Source organism: Idiotropiscis lumnitzeri, chromosome 7, assembly GCF_059441095.1.
Source record: "Idiotropiscis lumnitzeri isolate Australia: NSW breed Sydney's pygmy pipehorse chromosome 7, RoL_Ilum_1.0, whole genome shotgun sequence".
Taxonomy (NCBI): Eukaryota; Metazoa; Chordata; class Actinopteri; order Syngnathiformes; family Syngnathidae; genus Idiotropiscis; species Idiotropiscis lumnitzeri.
In genome coordinates, this window is record NC_142397.1 from 21,962,158 (window position 1) to 21,983,210 (window position 21,053).

Below are 21,053 nucleotides of genomic sequence, written 5' to 3' on the forward strand. Positions count from 1 at the left end.
CATAAAATTCCTAAATTGATCAATTTTAACAAGTAATATAATTGATTGACAAACCATTTATTGCTTTGTCACCGCCTGTTGTCGAACTGACGTCCGACAACAAAAAACAATGGAATTGCTCATATTACGAAACAATTCTCTTGGGATTTGCACTTCAACTGTTTTCATCCTTCCAATAGCATTTTAGAATAAACTTCCTATCTTCAAAGTTTAGCCTGGCTCTGCCATCATTGGTACTAATGGGGTTAATTTACAAAGAAAAAAAATTATCAGTTACTAAAGTGTGTATACATTTATCATTGCGTTAGGTCCCTGGGATTAACCTGCAAAAAATAGCTCTTCAAAATTTGACATTTCCTCCTCAAATGAAATCAATGATTTGCAAAACATTATTTCGAGCCTTGCACTACATGGCCACGAAGAATTTGTGATGCTTTATCAGTCTAGAAGAGCGTTTCCAGATTTTACATTTACGTGGTGCCAACAATTTTCGAAGTATCCACGAACCATCTGACTCCATCACAAAACGTTTGTTCATGTGGGGTCCATTTGGTTTTGTTCTACACATGTCATATTTGCAGAGTGCCATTCTTGATTGATGTGTGTGCAATGCGGTTTGGCGCTATACAAATACAAAGCAAAACTGACTAGATTTGACTCGACTAGTGTCAAAAGGTATGCTGTACCTTTTGGATTTATGGCCAAAACGACAGTTTGGTTTCATCGAACCACAGCATGCTTTCCCACAAGAGTTTGGAAGGTTTCATGTGTATTTTTATTTTTTTGGTAACTGTGGACAAAATGCATCCATAAACACAGAATGATTTGGAGTGCCAAAATAAAAGTGCGGAATGAGAAAGTGTGAAATAAATGATTAATTGTATGGTCAAATTAGCACCCGACTTTACACAACTGGCGAGGACTGAAACCGCAGAAACTGAATGGACTGAAACTGCCAGCCTGGGCCTGGCCCAGTACTAACAACAAGCAGAAAAAGTGGTGCTTTTTGGTAACGTGTCGTGTGGGCTTTCCCCCAGATGTCTGCTGTCGTCATGTCAGATAGACAAGGCAAATAAATGGCGATGCAGAAAGACGAGGGAGGGAGATGAGGAACAATCCGGGGAGGAGATCTGTAGGTAGGTAGGAGGGAATAGACAAACAGGGAGTTTGCTAACAGCGCCGAGAAGACTGGTTAGAACTCTTTCAGTGTTTCCGTGCAGCCGGCTGCACCCGGGATTACTTTGGAACAACACCTGGATTACTTTATGAGAGCAGGCTCTCTCATGTGGTGTTAACATGGTAACGTAATTCGAGTTCGAGAATCTGTACTGAATGTAACTCGCGCTATATGGTGCGAACAAGTACTTGCGTCCTTCCTTTTTCCCGTCCTTGTTTTCCTTTTGGAAATAGTTCTACTTCTGTCACGCAAGAGCAGCGTTGCTGTTTGATCAGGTGTATCAGGCAGAGATCGCGCTCTTTAGTGCCATGTTATTTGATTGTTAGGTTGAGGCATAAGCATGCGTACATTGAAAAAACACGTGCATGTTACTGTGCTATCTGCCCCTCCCATTTAGTCTGTACATTTCTCTGTTCTATTTATCTGGAAGTCAATTTTAAAGTGAGTCCGCGTATGCCAAAGAGATGATGATAATAATTGTAATAATGATAATATTCATAATAAAAGGGTGGACGCTTTCATTCTCCTCCTGATGGATCCTCTACTTTCGTCATTTTTCTTTGCGTTCTGCTGTGGCTTTGTTAGCTGTAAACATAAGCATTTGAGACATGCCCAGGCACTGCCCAGGTGTTGGTATGCATCAGCTATTGCAGTCTCAAGTGCAAAATCTCTTTCTCCTTTTTTGCTTTTTATTATGTGCAGTACACTAAGATTCAGTAAATGCACCCAAACATATTCTTTTTGGTTGTTTACCCAGGCCCATTTTGGATTTTGGAGGTGTTAAGATTAATAACTCAAATAAAACAAATAGTGACATTGTGTGTGGCCTTACACTATAGGTGGATTTTAATTATAACACAATTACTACATTGACCCCACCTGCTCAATCTATCAAATATGTTTTTCTCCATGGTTTTTCAGAAAATTATTATTTTACAAATGATATTAAGCGTGCTCTGCTGTAGTACCAGTATGATTAAAAAGTAATTCCTGAATTATTTTGGATGGGAATAAACAGGATTGTGTCTGAAAAAAAAGGATCACAAATTTGATGGGCGACAGTGTTTGTAGAGTACAATATCTTACTTTTAATCAATGTAAAGAATGTCTTCTCTGATGTTTCATCTGTCCACGTCAAATCATATAATTCCTTCATTTTAAATAGTTAACATAATCTTCCCTCACTTTGACATTTATTAAAACATACAGATGGGCTTTTCTCAAACTGTACTGCAAAAACAATGCAGTGCAGAGAGCTTTAGAGAGCTTCGCTGGGCTTCAGAAATGTGGTGCATTTCCAGTCAATACACAGGAGAGCAAACCAGAATTCTCTGCAGAGGCATTTGTATATAATAATAATAATAATAATAATAATAATAATAATAATATGATAAGTGTACTAAAGGTTCAGTTTTCTCTTTAATAAGGATAGTAATAATACTAATTTTAAACTATGAATAATACATAAGAATTCTTATAATAATATCCTGCGATTGGCTGGCAAACAGTTCAGGGTGTACCCAGCCTACTGCCCGAAGCGAGCTGTGATAGGCTACAGCATGCCAACAACCCTCATGAGGCGAAGCTGTTCAGATATTGGATGGATGATCTCTCTAGGTTGTCTCTGAATCTTCCAGTCTATGCTGTCCCTCTGATGATCTCCGTCCCGATACTGTCCACTTCCACTTCCAAAGAGAATCTCAAGAGACTTGAAGACGAACAGAAGTATCTTAAAGCATCATAGGCCCATCTGCCCTCATCACCATACCAGCCAGCAAGAGCTTCTGTCACTCCAGCAGCACACCTCACCACTGTCTTACTTCTCATACGTCTCTTGGACTATAGGAACACACTTTTCTTCCGCTCCAGATTTACTCATAATGGACCCCAGCTTCTCACTTGACACCCTGTCATGTGCTTTTTGCTTTTTCTAATTCCACAAAGACACATGTGAAATCTTGTTGCCCCCAACTGTACAATTCTATCAGCATTTTCGTTGCAAATATGCCATTTGTGGTGCTCTTTCTTGGCAGGAAATCATGTTGTTCTCAAATCTCTACTTCTTGTCTCAACCTGGCTGCCATTACTTGCTCCCAAGTTTTCATCAATAGATCAGTGGGTGGAACTCGGAATGGAAGAGACAAGAAGACAGGTTCTGCATTAGGCCAAAGTAAAGAAAACCGGGAGCGGCCACAAAGTCATTAAAAGCATTTTCTAAAGCATTAAAGGGTGCAGTTCAGACACTACGCTGAGTGTATGTGGCGCATGGACATTTTACCAAAAACAAATACTGCACCATTAGGCCTGCCTTTACCAATGGGCTTGCCTGGGATGGAGCCCAGGGGCATCGAGTACTGAAAGGCCGATTAAAAAAAAAAGAAACTAAATCATATATATATATATATATATATATATATATATATATATATAAATTTGATAATTAAATTGTTAATAACTTTACATTCTTGGCATTAGTCGATCAACCCACAGGCGATTCTTTATAGCGCTGTGGCCATAATTAGTGTCATAAAAGTCTTAAATGTTTCTTATTAGTCTGACACTTGTAGAACTTTCTGTCAGTAACTTCGCTCCTGCACCAATTCATGAAGAACCCCGCTCTAGGGGGCCTAGTTTAGTGACCAAAGGCCTTTCGGAAGGCATTCAATTCCACATTATTCTGCCATGTGTTTATTTATCAGTTAATCATATCATCGTGGTATCTGCAGACCAATCACATACCAGTACTGAAGACTCTATGACTGGTCTCTGCATGAATTTGTTTATGCAGCCAAGCTGACAGGATCGTAGCAGCAGATGTAGGATTTACTGTACAGCGGAGAGCTGTGATAAAATTAGCGTTTATCATCACCTTGATGAAAAGTTTATAATGACATGCATGTACATGCTGAGCAGGTCCCTGTCAACCGCCTGGTGTGTAACTTGTTTCACAGTTTCATTTGTCAAAGGTCGCCATGTGCATGACAGCACATACTAACTGGAAGTTAGTTTAACATGTCCTTTAATCAGAAATTTGCCTCATGGGGCACAAGCGATCATGTGGCAAACAAAAATGGACACAGTGGAAAAATCACAAAATAGTCTAAAAATGTGAGCTTTTCACAAAGGAATGTTCCAAAATGAAAAGTTATAACTTCTAAAAATGTGACGGACCAGACGTGTGTGATGACTGCTCTTTGTAACGCTGACAGGAATTTGGGCACCTATTAAAAACATGGAGGTGTTTTTTTTTTTTTTTAAGGCTGCAAATATATATAATTTTCACTGTGTTGTATCACAAACTATATGTCCTCCATGTGTCCCACAGGCTGCAGAAGAGAAGCTCTTAGGAGACAGTGTGCTGCAGATGCCCAGCTCTGATGAGCAGGTCACAATGAAGCGCAGAAGCTCCAACTCGGAGGAACGCTCACGCCTTACTGCTGCCCTCTCCTGTCTAAAAAGTCCGACAGAAAAAGGTGAACCAAGAAACGCATTGTTTATACTGTATCGAGAGTTAAAAGTATCAGCTGTGTTGCGTCATACTGTGTGTGAAACCATAGAGCAGGAGTGCCCAACCAGTAGATCGCGGTCGACCGGACTGGTCCCAAGTCGACCGCTAGTGGGGTGAGAAAAGAAAAAAACAAAATAGTTTGTGTCTGTGTTGTTGTTCTTCTTCTTCTTATTATTATTATTAGAAGTACCACATTTTCCAGGCCATAAGACGCATGTGTATATAAGCCACAGCAACCATTTGCTAAAAAAGATATACAAGCCGCACCAGGCTATAGGCCGCAGGTTTCTATGTTGAAAAAAATTGTTTTTGTTTACTGCACGTACAGAACGATTTTATACTGTGAATGCACATAAAGTTACATAAAACATTTTCTTAAAATGGTGCCTTTTAACACGGCAACAACTTTGCTAATTAAAACAGAACAGACCCAAGAGAAAAAGAGAGAAAAAAAAAAAATCTAGATTTATTTAGTGTATTTTCTGAACTATAGAGCGCCCCTACCGGTGAAAGAAAAATTCACAGAAAAGCCGCTTCCTTGTATTAGCTGTATGATTCAAAATTTAGGAAAAAAAGTAGCGGCTTAGAGTCCGGAAAATACGGTAGTAGTGTCATATGTTTTTGTGTCAATGTAGTGTACTCTACAGCCTATGAAAAAAAAGGATTTTCTTATTTTATAAAAGCCTATGGTGGTGCATGGCCTGCATCACAGGAAGTTGTTATCAGTCTGCAGTTGCTGGAAGTGCGCGGTATTCCCACCTACGGACCTCTTGTCAAACGGAAATTCCCACACCCCGAAAAAAAACGTATGCAGTAAATTTTCTTCTACTACATTACATTAACGATCGATTCCTCAACAACGGAAATTCCAATATGCGGAACCTGGAAGTCATAGCGAAGCCTGCAGTAACGTAAACTCAAGCAGTTCCCCGCTCTGTGCAACAGAAAAACTTCGACCACTCTATGACTTCTTTTGCATGAGTTTTATGATTTAGTAATTTCCACAATAGATGTATAACCAGGCTTGGGGTGTAACGGAATACATGTGACGGTGTTACATATTCAGGATATCAACTAATAAAATTGTAATTGTATTCTGTTACAGTTACAGAAAATAAACATAGAATCAGAATATGAGTGCATTCATGAAAAATGTGGATTATTTTGCGGGATTAGGAGAGGGATGGCACAGTAGAGCCCACCACCTTAATCTGTTGGGTAATTTTCCCAAGCTAAATTCATAATCACTAATGGTATAGCACAAGGGTCATCCCACAGATAGTTTTTTTTTAGTTAAGGATTAATTGAGACTGGTCACTGTCTTAATTGGTACGTGTTAGTCTTAGCCTAAGTCAGTTGAGACAATGTCCAAACTATATTACACCCCGTCCATACAAAAATGTTAAAACGGTCATGTCATTGTCATTATCCACACCGCTTATTCTGTACAGGGTTGCGGGAGGGTGGTGGAGCCTATCTCAGCTGATTACGGGCAGAAGTCGCGCCACAACCTGAACAGGTCGCCAGCCAGTCACAGGGCAAACAAAGACACAGTGAACTGAACGTGACAATTCAAGCAAATTGAGGTTGTAGGGTGAGAGCGCCCACATGACACTAGTTGGATGGAATGGGTGGAAACAATGAGGAAATGTCAGTATGCCAGAGGGTTACAGTTACAGTTACAGAAATTAATTAAAAAACAATTTTAATTATTAACTATGAAACGGTGAGTTCAACAGCATGATCGAGAACAAGCAAGAGGTTAGCAATGAGCATATGAAGAAAAAAATGAAGAAACAATATTTTACATAAAACGGAAATTGGTTCTTGCAAAAAGAAAAAATTAAATAAATAAATAATCACCTTTTCGTGCCCCGAACACCATCATGTCTGCTCTAAACATGTTACCAGTGTGTATTGTAGCACGGCGGAACCAAGGAAACGGACAAAGGCAGAAATCAAACAAAATAGAGTTTTATTTAACAAAGGGAGCACGTCAGGCGTGATTAAGAAAAAACACCAAAAAAACGACACTAAACGAAACGAGCCGCGATACGCAAAACAAACTAAAGGTGAATGGGTGGAAACGAGGAACTAGCCGCCAAAAACAGGACTAACCAAAACGGAAAAAAACAAAGCAAATACTCTAAAGACAAAAAGAAAAACTCAGTCACCTGGGAACACTAAATACTCTACAAATGACAACTAACCTACACTAGGTTAGAGGACTACATCAAATTACTAGAGCCAGAAAAGACTTATGTGGACACCATCGACACAACACAGGAAAACTCGCGATACAAAATGCGCACTGGGAGATGGCAACTGGACACAATATTCCAGCAACTAGCTTCTCTGTCTCCAGCGCTTAAGAAGCCAACTAACAATGATGACCATCAGGTGTGCGCAGGAGACTCCACCCATTCCAAAGACTGAAAGAAAAAAACAAACAGATCTTAAAACAAGCTGGATCACAACAATACACTCCAGCGCAGGTTGAAGTTGATGCAGGAATTCCATCATGCCGAGTGGAAATAAGCAAATAATAAAAAGAAAGAATGATGCTTTATTTTTAATGTTAGATGTTAATTATTCCCTTGTAGTAGGAGTGGACTTCATTCATTCAACTCTTTATATAACTATTGTTCACTCACTGTTGGAGTATTAATTTCCATGCCATAACTAAATATTGTCTTTAAAGTCACGTTAAGAAAAATTACCAAATTGAAAATAGTATATTTTATTTGAGCTCACAATTTGTATTTGTCCTGGAGACACATGTCTATGGCCACAAATCTTCCAAGAGATACATGCATTCTTACGTGGCTAAAGTTGTGGGGACAAAGTGCAGTCATCATGAAAGTGGGGGGACATGTCCCCACTTTCCCCATGCCATTTGTGCCCATGGATGTTAGTTTGGGATTATTGAATGGTAATCAGTTGAAAATGTCTGGTTATGGTCCAGGATCGCCCTCATGAGCACCAGTGGTATAGAAAATGAATGGATGGATTTAGTTAAATGATGCATAAAATTCATTGTGCGTTATTTAAATTCATCAATTATGAAATGTTATTGTAACTTTGTTTTGGCACAATATAGTCTGGGGTAACTTATTTGTGTCTTTGACCCTCTAACTGATCTGGTGCAGACGTGAGGCCTCATTCCCAGCAGCACACTCATTGCCTCCCTGCCATCACCCAATCCACCAACCAGCAGTCCACAGTTAGCCACGGCCGATCCATCTCTATATCCGTGGTGCCATGTTCAGGTGACAACCAACCTTACATACCTACTGAGGAAATAGTCGACACCTTTTCATTGGCGCCGATACAAAGAGCCAAAGCGGACCATACACCGCCGCCGCCTTCCCGTAAGCTTCTGCAGCTGCTGCCCATCTCCATTGGACCAACACGAAGCAAGAGTCATGAGTCACAAGTGGTGAACCGCACTGAGGAGCCTGCTGACCACAAGTGGGTTGGCACATTGCACTCTTTACACACACAGTTCACATTTCAATCAGATATTTTAAACATAGAGTATTACATCAAGCTTAGTATTGATGGATCCTTTTTTTTTATTAATCTCTGTAAATTGTAGCAAAGGTAGTAAAACACAAAGTTTGCATCACTGCTATGTGAACTTGGTTTATACAGAAATAAAAGTACATTTGGCAAACAGTAGTTTTAGTTTCATATAGACTGGTAAACTCTTCTTTTGCGTGTGCTAGCCCAATTAGTAATCTTTGAGATAAACTAGTAGGCATACACAAATCCTCGACATAAAGATTTGTAGGACATCTCAGGTTTAGAACACAATACAATAAATAATAAGACACGGGTGACATTAAACCAGAGATCTGTGTGGATGTATTTGGACAAGCAGATTGACAGACAGATAATGGTACAGTGTGGTTGCAAGTCCAAGTCCTGCTCTAGAACATATGTTCAATTTGAGACAAGTTGTTAGAGAGAGTTTGCTTCTTGAGTACTGTTACTGTGACCTTAAGCAAAACTTTCACTGCTCTCACCTCCTCAAAATGCAACACACAACCCCGGTCCTAAATTTGAAGTCCATCCATCCATTATCTGTACCGCTTCTCACAATGGTCACGGGGGGTGTGGACTCTTTTAAATATTTTTAAACTATACTAGACTATGCTATAATATACTATATTTTAGTAAAATGCATCATAATCACAAGAGATGCTGATGAAGACCTCTTTTTATAGGGAGTGATGAGTATTTACTCTTGTGTACTCACCGATACCAAGGACCGATCCCTGTAGTGCTTATGATGCATAAAATTTCAATGTACACAATGAGAGATCATTTTGAACAATGAACAAAGACCTTTCTGTCTTTCTGACGCACATGATAAAACGGCCGCAGTGTAACACCAACTACTAGCAAGGAATACTTACTTGATTTCAGAATTATTTTTGCTTTAAGTATCGGTGGGAGGTATTTCATCTTTCACAAGTACCCATTACCTTGGAATAAGGCCGGTATCCGCCCGACGTGATATCTGGTATTGTTCCTCACTCCTCTACAATCTCTACTATAGTCATTGGCGGGTTTTGGACCTGGGCCTTCAATGGGACTTAAATGACCTCTTAATAGCACCATCTAATAGCCCACACATTATACTCATGCATATGATTAAAGAAGAAACAGAGGCATTTTGCATAGTTCAGCAACTATACAATCATTACTAAAGCTAGAAACACCGTTACGGTTTTTTTGTTTTTCCATTTCATCACCTCGAAACAACTGCAAACCTGTTACAATACAGAAGTTTTTAACATGCCAAAAGCATAAAATATTTTACTGAAATGCATCATATTCACCAGAGATGCTCTTTTCTTTGCAAACTGGACGACTGAGTAGTGATCTGTGATTTGCTACTTTATTCCTATTTGCTCAGACATGTGAGAGCAGACAGTGCAATTCAGAATAATCATACTTCTTCAATTTCTGTCAACATAAATATTTGTGTGCTCCACTGACTGCTGCACTTTTTCTTTGAAGGGCCAACAAGAAGAACAAGACGCTGGCTTCTATTCAGCTCAATTGGAACAGTTTTGAAGATTCAAACCTGCGTTCCCCCCTGCTGTCTGCCCGCACGCAGGGTCCCATTCCTGCCTCAGCCCCATACACGATGACCGCCGCCCCAACATCCTTGGACAGTGAGTCCCGCAGTTATAACTGTTTCTCACTTTATTGTTTAATTCACACAGTGCGTGCTGGTGTGTTTCACAGACCTCGCTGTGCACAGGAGTTCACCTCAGACAGTAAGGCGGGATATTGGCTTGGCTGTTACACACAGGTGAGTACCCGTCAGAAAGGGGGCATGGCTCAGTGATAGTGGTCGTCTCCAAAACCAGAGGTTTTGGGTTCGACTATTTTGACCATGCCAAAATGTCCTTGAGCAAGATACTGAACCCCCAGTTGCTCTGCGCCATCCGTGGGTAAAATGTGGAAACGTGCTGTTTAAGTAAAACACCATTTACCATAAGGGACAGAGCCAGGCAACACAACACATAGAAAGGAGGCTTAAAAAAATCATACTTTTGACCCCACAATCTCTGAACTATGAGGCAGGTGTGCTAACTGGTTGGCCACTGTGCCATCATTAAATCTTTATATTTTTCACTTATTCTCACATCTAACATTGCTACCCTGGATGCCGTTTGCAAAATATAAAATATGAACACTTATTATTAGCGCCTCAAGATGAGGGCAGCAGAAACGTTAGAACTTTCGCAACACAGCAGGGTTCGCGGTTAACCGCTTCCCGATTGCCCGGGGCAAGTGAAATTTGGCCACGGGCAAGGTAAAATTATGGGCAACTTGCCCGACCGGGCAAGCATTTTTTAAAGCAGCCAAATATCTTTAATTTCGATGAAAACTGTGGTGTGATCTGTTTGTAGTCACTGTATGGTGATGGTTTAACCCAGACACCCCCTTATGTTGTGGTATGGTCCATTGGCCTTATCGGGGGCAATGGGCGGGCGCTACGGGGATCAGTTAGTTCAGTGAATGTCGAGTTAAAGTGGACGTCAATAAATCCCGCCGTATTGGAACTCGCTGTAGTTGCATCACCTTTGAAGTTTGAAAAACACAACAAAAACCTACGATATTTCGGCCAAAAATTGACAGCCGGAAGTTTTCTTACCTTCTGCGCATGTTTACAAGTGGCGACGAGTTCGTTCAAATCCGAACATTTCGGATTCCTCTGACATGACTAAAATAGCTTGAATATTTTTAAGTAGACAATTCAGTTGTGAGTAAGGAAGGGAGTAATATTTGATTATTGGCTGTTAATTCATTAGCTCCATGATGTGACCTGACATAGTGTCAGTGACTTTGTTCTGTTTATGCTATGAAACTTATGGAGGCAGCACCACAGGCACTGGTCTTAAAGGAATACACAAATTTCCCACACTCATAATTTACTCATGTGATTACTCAATTAATAGGCTTTCCTGGATTTAAAATTGATAATCTGGATTGCTGTAATATCATTTTCCCAATTTAACATGCAGATTTGTTAATTATTAAAACTACAATTAACATTTTCAATAACTGCACAGGATGATACATTTGCTGTTGTGAGTAGGGTTTCATGGTTGATGATGAAAACAAGATTAATTTATGTTTATCAGATTATATGTTTATTTACATTTGTGGCACACATTTTACAACCATAAACATTTTATTCTTAGAGAAAAAAAATTGTCACTTGCCCAAGTCGGGCAAGTAATTTGGCCACTCGGGCAAGGCAAATTTTAGTGGCACTTGCCCTATGGGCAAGCAGTTTTTAAAGTTAACCGCGAACCCTGCTCAGGAAAGCGTTTCAGTCCTCGCTAAAGGCCATGATGCTCTCGTTCTTTTGGTATCCTTTCTTCCGCTACCATTGCGCAACATTTCCTTGGTTAAACTTTTGGCCTTTCTATAGCCTCACTTTATTTCCAGTATACCACTTTCTTTTCCTGAATAAAGAAATCTGGTAATAATATGATTGGGTTATCGTAGTGGATTTTTTTTTTTTTCAGTTGGACTACAATATACCACCAAATCACATTTTCTATGTTTATTGTGTAATAATTTTAGTTTACACATGAAAGCCATATCAGCCCTATAATTGACTGGTGATCAGGATGGATGGGTATTATCTAAGATAAAATGTCTTTCTTCATTCTTTCCTTTCCTGTTCTTTCAGGTTTTCAACAAAATCATGGCTCTCCCAGATATGCCAAGTGTGTGGCAAGAATATCATCTTTGGTGTAAAGTGTAAACATTGCAAGTAAGTCACTCAATATTCAAGCCTTCTGCATGATGATGATGTCACATATTTGAATTTTTCTCTCGACAGATTAAAGTGTCACAACAAATGTACCAAAGAAGCGCCATCTTGTCGGATATCATTTCTCACATGTAAGCAATGATCATGATCAGGGGAATGAATACATTAACATCTTGAGTTCCAATTTGCCAATACAAAAAACATGTTCCATATATCACACTGATTTGTGGCTAAGTGTTAAAACATTTTACTTTGGATGTCTCCATTTCTATGCTGCAGTCTGAAAATGGAATCTTGAGTCCAAAACAATATTGGTTTGAAATTCAATGTTAAAATAGCAATCTAATATACCGTATTTTCGCGACCATAAGGTGCACTTTAAAGTCCCAAAACAAACGATGCGCCTTGTAATGCAACACGCCTATTATATAGACTTAGCAACTTGCTCGACCATTGGGCCTGGTTCCCTTGGGGTATTTCAGAGTGCATATTAGCACATCCTGCTGTCCAAAGTCTGATACATCTATGCTTCGAATTGACTGTGACACATTATGTGAATATGGTTTTTTCGTGATGGTGCAGGAAAAAGATGGACAAAAGGGCAGCTGTCCACGATGTCGTAGTCTGTCTTATCATTCATGTTATTGCAAGCAAGAAACATCACAGGTTTAGACTACAGACTGCAAAAATATAAATAAATAAAAACACACTGCCCAAAGCACACCACTCACATCTCTCTAATCAGCCATGTGATTGGCTGAGGCTGAATGACATTGCTGTAATATTTTTGTGTTATTTTTATTTCTTTTGGGGATATGAATGGCATGAGAGATTCATGTTTTGTGTTCATTTTATTTCTTTGTATCATTGTTTGCTTGTATGCTGAGATATTTTTGGTTTTGATTTGAAACCGTGACTCTAAGGAGTGTGGTGACCAGTGAAATCCCTCCCCTGACGTTGTCGATTAGATGCGTTGCCATGACATCTCTCACCAGTCTGAGGTGCTGCTGCTGGCCGCAATCCCTGATTCACCTGAGTGTTGGCATGCGCGAGCTAGCGTGCGCGAGCTAGCGTACGCGAGCTAGCGTGCGCGAGCTAGCGTACGCGAGCTAGCGTGCGCGAGCTAGCGTACGCGAGCTAGCGTGCGCCTCTTACTGTGGCTCGCCCAGTATAAGTATTAAATACAGAAATAGCCCCCTCAACTGGTCCTGCGCCCTTTGATACAGCACGTCTTTTGGCTGTAAAAATAATTTCATGACATGTCAATCATGGTATTTGTATGGTGACACATCACTATCATCCAAGGTGCCCCTTCTAGCTCGGACAACCAGTGCCAATATCAAAGAAGGATAGGTTATATTTTAATTATAAATCCTGCTGTACATTCACAACCTCAACGTTTTCCTTTGGATTGTAGTGCCAAAGATGCGAAGGGCAGAATCAGTGCCGTCTGATATCAATAATCGTATTGATCACAAAGCAAAGATCCCACTGCAATTTGGCACGTTACCAAAGGCAATAACCAAAAGGGTATGTAAAACTTCTGCCCCAGTACATTTTGTAATCATCCATCCATCCATCCATCAACGAATATCTTGTTTCCCTCAGGAGCCTCCTGTCCAGCTGGACTCCAGTAGTAACCCATCATCAGCCACCTCCTCTACACCTTCCTCTCCAGCACGTTCCCAGCAGAGCAACCCATCCAGTGTCAGCGCCACGCCCCCACTCAACACATCTCCTCATGGTTCCCAGGCCGACAACTTCCACTTCCCAGGTCAGCCCACTGTGGCTACTTTGTACATTCACAAAACCTGATGAAAAAAAATAATCTTTTACATTAAATTTGAGATGTTTTGGTTACATTATATTAAATACATATATATATATATATATATATATATATATATATACAGTGAACCCCCGGTTATCGCGGTTAATGGGGACCGAGACCACCCGCGAAAACTGAAAATGCGCGAAGTAGCGTCGCACCTTCAAAAGAAAAAAAAAAAAAACACCGTGTATATATCTATACTTCGCACCTATATATATATATATATATATATATATATATAAATATATATATATATATATATATATATATAGATATATATATATAAATATATATAGGTGCGAAGTAGCGGCACATCTTCAAAAATGCTTAAAAAAAAAAAAAAATAAAAAATATATATATATATATATATATATATACATATATATATATATATATATATATATATATATATATATATATATATATACTGGTAGAGAGAGAGAGTGAAATTCATGTTATAACAAAAAAACAAATTATTATTAAAACTTTTTTTTTTTTTATTCCCCAGCCATTATTTTTGTATTTATTCAATTACTTCTTTTTGTATTTATTTAATTACTTCGACTTTTACCTGCTGGTACGCCGTCCGGTGTGCCCTGTGAATGTTATGATCCTCCAGCAGAACTGGAGGATTGAACAGGACTCTCCAAACGCAGTCCCGGGAAAAAAGGTGGTGATACAAAGATATTTATTATAATCACAATATAGTCAGTGAAATCAGCGCGTCTCGCAGCAGCTGACGGCATGGCGCGAGACGATCGCTGGAGGAACGCCCACACAGCTGAAAAAACAAAAACACACGCGGCATGACAGGCACGGATCATGACAGTGAAATGAAAGGTGGCATTCTTCATTCATTTATTTATTCATTCATAACTGACAGCCTCGCGCTCCGCCGGTGCCCGGGCGGAAGTTGTTTCTCTTCGGCTTGACAGCCACACACGCCGGCCGGTCTCCTTCGGAGATCACGCACGGTCTCGAACGAAGCAAAATGTCGCCGCGCGAGTGCCCGGGCGGAAGTTGTTTCTCTTCGGCTTAACTGCCACGCACGCCGGCCGCAGCTCGGGTACGGTCCAAACCGTGCGAAACGTCGCCCCCGATCGTGTCCGTCGCCACCAATCGTGTCCGGGGGAACCTGCTCTTCTTCGTCCACTCTCCTCTTCGGCGCACGCCGGCCGTCTAACCGCTTCAGCGCCCCCTTGTGCCGCTCGGCGAAACTACAATGCCCCCGAATATTTTTTAGACCCGCGAAGCACTGAACCCGCGAAAGGTGAACCGCGAAGTAGCGGGGGTTCACTGTCTATATATATTATCGTTTGAGAACAAATACATCCATTTATCCTTAAATCATATATTAACCCATATTTTGTTTGGACATAAGATGGCTTGTCTTTAGTTCCTGTCTGTCTTTGTCAAGTAACGAGAGCACATTTATAGCTCTCAAATTAAACTTACCACACTGATCTTACCATCGGGATGTTTCTTGAGGTCACCGATGGTATAGTGGTTCATCCCCCTGTTTTGTGTGCGGGCAGCCTGGGATCAGTTCCCAATCGATGTGACTGGCTGGCGACCTGTTCAGGGTGTAGTGTGCCTTTCGCCCGTAGTCAGCTGGGATAGGCTCCAGCATCCTCCTGTACAGGATAAGCGGTGTGGATAATGACATGACATGTTTCTTGAAACGCTACTTAAATGCAAGGAATAACTGAGTTAAGATGGAACGTACTAAGTAACATGCTATAAGTGTGACCTATATCAAGGAAATAAAGAGGGGTTCTAAAGTTATTTCTGTTCCCCCTTTAACAGATGTACCTGATTCCAAGATTACTGAAAGTCAACACTCTGACAGCTCCAATGACTCTGGGTAAAATGTTAAAGTGAATATGTGTGCTTGATGAATGACTGTCTAAATTAATTACTGTTTTTCTTAGAGTATCACAGACAGCTATTACTGCGACGCAAGTGAAAGCAGCTGAGCAAAACCAGGTTTGTACAGGCAGTCCTTTTGACATTCTGGTCTGTGCAGAGGGCCGAACCAACATGACGGCTGCCCTCGGCTGGTGCATCTGCAATGAATCCCGGTCAATGAATATTATCAATAACATCACGCCGGTGCTGACAGCTTTGTCTTGTAGAAGGGACAGCCGCTATTGACAGAGGGCTCATCAAAAACCCTCTGTCCACCACTAGTACGAATAAGTTACAGAAGCAACATTTTTCTTTTATAACTTTTAAATTACAATCAAACGCACATTTTAAGCCATCCTTGCGACATTGATATTTTATTGTTTCATACAACATATTAAAATTTGTAAAAATTGTGTCCCTATCACTTGAAGTCATTCAGAGTCAGCGTACAATATTATGAAATACCGAAGGTAGGGTGTGCACAACATATTAGAGTCCAAAAGTTCACGTACTACATGTTGTGGTGGTGTTTGCAAACAGTTTCAAAGTCCTATAAAGTACATACTCAAGCAGGAAACCATTAACAAACAGTAGTTACATTAAATTTAAAACAAACTGTTGTATTAAAGGGCGGCACGGTGGCCCGACTGGTTAGCACGATGGCCTCACAGTGAGAAACAGCAGCTGTCGAGGGTTCAATCCCAGCCTTCCTGTGTGGCGTTTGCATGTTCTCACCGTGCCTGCGTGGGTTTCCTCCGGGTACTCCGGTTTCCCCCCACATGCCAAAAACATGCATGGCAGGTCGATTGAAGACTGGTAAATTGCCCCTAGGTATGAGTGTGAGTGCGCATGGTTGTTTGTCTCTGTGTGCCCTGCGATTGGTTGGCAACCAATTCCCGCCGACTGCCTGAAGACAGCTGCGATAGGCTCCAGCACAACCGCGACCCTCGTGAGGAGAAGCGCTAAAGATAATGGATGGATGTTCTATTATAATTAGATGTGGTTTTCGGTCTACCAAAATAAAAGACACATATTCACTAGACTTTTATTTGAATGAATTTATATGTTGTTCTTTAATTATTATAAGGCGGAGGAGGATCATTCAGCTAGGGATGACCAAGGCAAGAGCTTCTCCAATGAGGACTTTGATGAAGATGGACTGGAAGACCTGCCCTCGTCTATCTGTCGTCGCAGGACCGTTGGTCGCTGGAGGGGGGACCTCAACCGTAAAGCCAGTCAGACCAGCGTCTACCTGCAGGAATGGGACATCCCATATGAGGAGTTGCAGCTTGGAGAGCTTGTAGGAAAGGTGAAGCTGTAGATGCGCTTGCTTTAATTTAAAAGGTGCAATGACATACACAGGACACGAAATACTGTGAAATACAAAGGATGCATGATATCTTTATTATGCCAGAGGGGAAATTTCTAAACTTTGTTTTGTTTTTACTAATTAACTGTTGTTCATTTGTGAAAAGCTCCCAGTAGAGCAGCCAATGTTGAATACAAAATTGAGCATATTTGAGTTTTTTGACTGGGCTTTCTGTGAAGACGCACAAAAGTCAAAGACACAGATCTTGAGTGTCGGCATATTTACTGCCCTCTGGAGTGCCACCTGTTTGTTGGAGTTCACCCCAGTTGACAATATGATGGCCTCCTTCCGCCTTCGGGTTGGGGGTTGGGTCCTGACTGTTGTTTGTGCCTCTGTGCCAAACAAAAGTTCAAAGTACCTATTGTATTTTTACAACCATAGGGCGCACCTAAAAGTCCCAAATGTTCTCCTAAATGGACGAGGCGCCTTTTAATGCGAAGCGCCTTATGTGTGGACCGAGTTCCAAATCTGTATGTGTGACGTTGATGAGCACTCTGCTGGTCTGACTGGGAGCATTACACAGTGTGCCTAACAGCCTCTGTTGGTGAAGGTGTGAGACTCCAGGTCGCTGTGCTGACTGGGAGCATTAAACAGTGTGATACTATCATCTGTTGTTGACGGTTTGAGAGTAAAGTCGGTTGACAACACACCAATATGTAAAAGCGGGAGAGGGCTGGATAAAAAGGTTGTTATCCACTATGTCGTAGTCTGTCATATCATTGATGTTATAGCAAACAAAAAACAATATATATATATATATATATATATATAACTTTTAAACAACAGGCGCTGCCCCCCCCCAAAAAAAACAAAAAAAACAGACGCTGCCCTTAGCACAGTATTCATGACATCTCTCTAACCAACCATCTGATTGTCTGACGCTGAAGCACTACCAGCACTTGGGTTATGAATGGCTTGAGAGATACATGTTTTGCATTAATTGTATTTGTTTGTTCCTTGTTTTGGTTGTTTCGTTGTTTGCTCGTATGCTGTTCAGTTGATGTTGGGTGATAGTTTTTGTTTAGATGTGAAACCGTGACTGTAAGTAGTATTGTGGTGACTAGTAACATGCCTCCTCCAGCAATGTATGATCATATACTATGTAGTCTATGTAGTCTATGTGCTTGTGCTTGTGCTTGTGCTTGTGCTTGTGCTTGTGCTTGTGCTTGTGCTTGTGCTTGTGCTTGTGCTTGTGCTTGTGCTTGTGCTTGTGCTGCTGGTTGAACTGTTACAAAAGGCATCTCATCTGAGGGGCTGCAGGGCAGTGAGGCCAACAATGATGAGGCCTTTGACTGATAAAAAAAATAATGTCTGTACATTAAATTAAATACTTCAATTAAGTACAACCAAACTCAGTTTTGCTCTTTTCCAAAACATAATGTGCACGCTATATTATCTTTTAGCGTGCATGCTTGCTAAGGCTTGACATACTTGCGCCCAATAATTTGGTGCGTGCTATTTATCTGTTAAATACAGAAATAGCATCCGCAACTGAGACTGCACCCTTTAATACGGTGCGCACTATGGTTGAAAATGCAGTATTCTTTTGGGAGTTTTTGGAGGTTGTGCTAGAGCGTGCTCCCCCTGGGGACTCCCTCATTCTGCAGAGAAACATCAATGCTTACGTGGGCATTGACAGCGAGACCTGGAAGGATGTGATTTGTATAAAAAACACTCTTGATCAGAACTTGAGTGGTGTTCCGTTACTGGACCTCTGTGCTAGATCGTCCATAAGTGACACTATGTTCAAACATAAGGGTTTCAATATGTGCACTTGACACCAAGATGCCCTTGGCTGCAGTTTGATCATCGGATTTGTGGCCGCATGTTTTCAACATGTGGGTGAAGAGAGGGGCAGAGCTGTCAACTGATTACCACCGGGAGGGACAGACCCAAACGTATTGTCAGGGTTTGCTAGGAACGTCCCTTGTCAGAAAGTGATTTAACTCCCTCCTCTGCTAAAACTTTGCCCACATTCCACAGAGGCGGGGGACATTGATTCCGAGTGGACTAAGTTCCGAGCCTCCACTGTTGAGGCATTCGATTGAAGCTGTGGACAAACTTGCTCGTGGACACTGGGGGTAAGGGATGCTGTCAAAATGAAGAAGGACTCTATCGTGCCTTTTTGGCCTGTGGGACTCTGAAGGCAACTGGGGGGTACAGGCTGGCCAAGCGGAATACAGCTTTGGTGGTCGGCGAGGAGAAACTGCAAGGCCATGGAAAATGACTTCCGATGGCATCATGGAAATGTTGGTCCACCATCCGCCGTCTCAGTCCACTATCAACACTGTGTATAGTAGAGTTGGGGAGCTGCTGATCTTGACTCAAGGCATTGTGAGAGGGTGGGGAAACTACTTCAAAGACCTCCTCAATTCCACCAACACACCTTTTGAGGAAGCAGAGTCTGGAGACTCTGAAATGGACGCTCCTCCCTCTGGGGTTGAATTCACCGAGGTGGCTAAAAAGCTCCTCAGAGGCAAAGCTTTCGGGGAGGATGAGATCCGCCCCCGGACTTCCTGAAGGCTCTGGATGTTGTGGGATTGTCATGGGTGACAAACATCTACACCATCACGTGGGTATCGGAGACAGTGCTCAGCCCCCCTGTTAAGGTCTGTTCAGAGGTGTTGGGTCATGTACCCCGAAAGATCTTGTGGGCTTTGCTCCGGGTGTATGGGGAATCGGATGACCTGTTCGATCCGTGTTCGACTGGTGTCAAAGTTTGGTCCGCATTGTCAAATCTTCTCTTTGCACATGATGTGCTAGTGTTGGCTTCTTCAAGTTGCAAACTTCACCTCTCACCGGTTGGGATGAAAGTCAACACCTTCAAATCTGAGATCATGGTCCTTAGTCGAAAAAGGGTCGAGTGCCCTCTCCAGGTCGGGGATAAAATCCTGCCCCAAGTGGAGGAGTTCACGTATCTTGGCGTCTTGTTCACAAGCGAGGCTAGGATGTAACAAAAGATCGACAGACAGTAATGCAGACTCTGTATCGGTCTTTCATGGTGAAGTGGGAGCTGAGCCGGAAGGCGAAGCTCTAGACATACCGGTCGCTCTCCGTTCCTACCCTCACCTGTGTTCACAAAGTGTGGGTCCTGACTGAAAGAAAAAGATCCCGGATACAAGTGGCAAAATGACTTTTCTCCACAGGCCCTCATGGCCCTCGCACTCATGTAAGAAAAAAATCGTAGTCATTAATCATAGTTTTAACACTGTGAATAAAATAGGATGTTGTGATGTGTGTCTTTGCAAGGGGTAGAACAAATATCTGTGTTAAACTCCCAACGTAATTGGCTTTCTACTCCCCAGGGTCGTTGGGGGAAGGTGTTCAGGGGTCGCTGGCACGGTGAGGTAGCCATTCGCCTTGTGGAGGTCGATGGCAATAATCAGGAACACTTGAAGCTTTTCAAGAAGGAGGTGATGAACTACAGGCAAACCAGACATGAAAATGTCATCCTGTTCATGGGCGCTTGCATGGCCCCACCCCACCTTGCTATTGTCACCAGGTAGAACTAAGATGGTTCATTTCTGCGTACGCTTTTTTGATAAAAACACAGGAGCTGTTTTAATTTTAGAGTCGAACATATCAGTGACAATTCTGCATAATTTTTGTTTTGCAGTTTCTGTAAAGGGCTACATTTATACTCTTTTGTAAGAGAAAGAGGTCATTTGCTGGATATAAATAATACCCGGCAGATTGCTCAAGAAATTGTTAAGGTAAGAGGCAGCAATATAGAATGGATCAATTTTTTGGGGGTTTTCAACTTATAGCTACCCACCTTCAAAATTGAATACACAACAAAAAACATTTTTTAATGTTCAAACTGATGAATATTAATATTTTTTCCAACTGTTGAAATACTTGTACAATAGTTAACTCATATTTACTCTTTAATATGAAGTGGTAATATTAAAGGCTTGCCTGGAGCATTCTGTGGTCAAACGTTGGGACAGAAGA

General features: G+C 41.3%; 1 protein-coding gene across 1 annotated transcript in view; it reads left to right on the plus strand.

Moving 5' to 3' along the window:
- The window catches only part of LOC148334278 (kinase suppressor of Ras 1-like), a 37,921-nt gene that overhangs the window by 10,699 nt on the left and 6,169 nt on the right, over positions 1-21,053 (plus strand). The window contains exons 3-15 of the mRNA XM_088300815.1: positions 4,503-4,650; positions 7,835-8,156; positions 9,714-9,871; positions 9,945-10,011; positions 11,908-11,991; positions 12,061-12,122; positions 13,409-13,521; positions 13,600-13,765; positions 15,629-15,686; positions 15,754-15,808; positions 16,818-17,039; positions 20,405-20,601; positions 20,716-20,812. Coding sequence (XP_088156941.1) covers positions 4,503-4,650; positions 7,835-8,156; positions 9,714-9,871; positions 9,945-10,011; positions 11,908-11,991; positions 12,061-12,122; positions 13,409-13,521; positions 13,600-13,765; positions 15,629-15,686; positions 15,754-15,808; positions 16,818-17,039; positions 20,405-20,601; positions 20,716-20,812 — 1,749 coding nt within the window. The remainder of the gene's footprint in view (positions 1-4,502; positions 4,651-7,834; positions 8,157-9,713; positions 9,872-9,944; positions 10,012-11,907; positions 11,992-12,060; positions 12,123-13,408; positions 13,522-13,599; positions 13,766-15,628; positions 15,687-15,753; positions 15,809-16,817; positions 17,040-20,404; positions 20,602-20,715; positions 20,813-21,053) is intronic.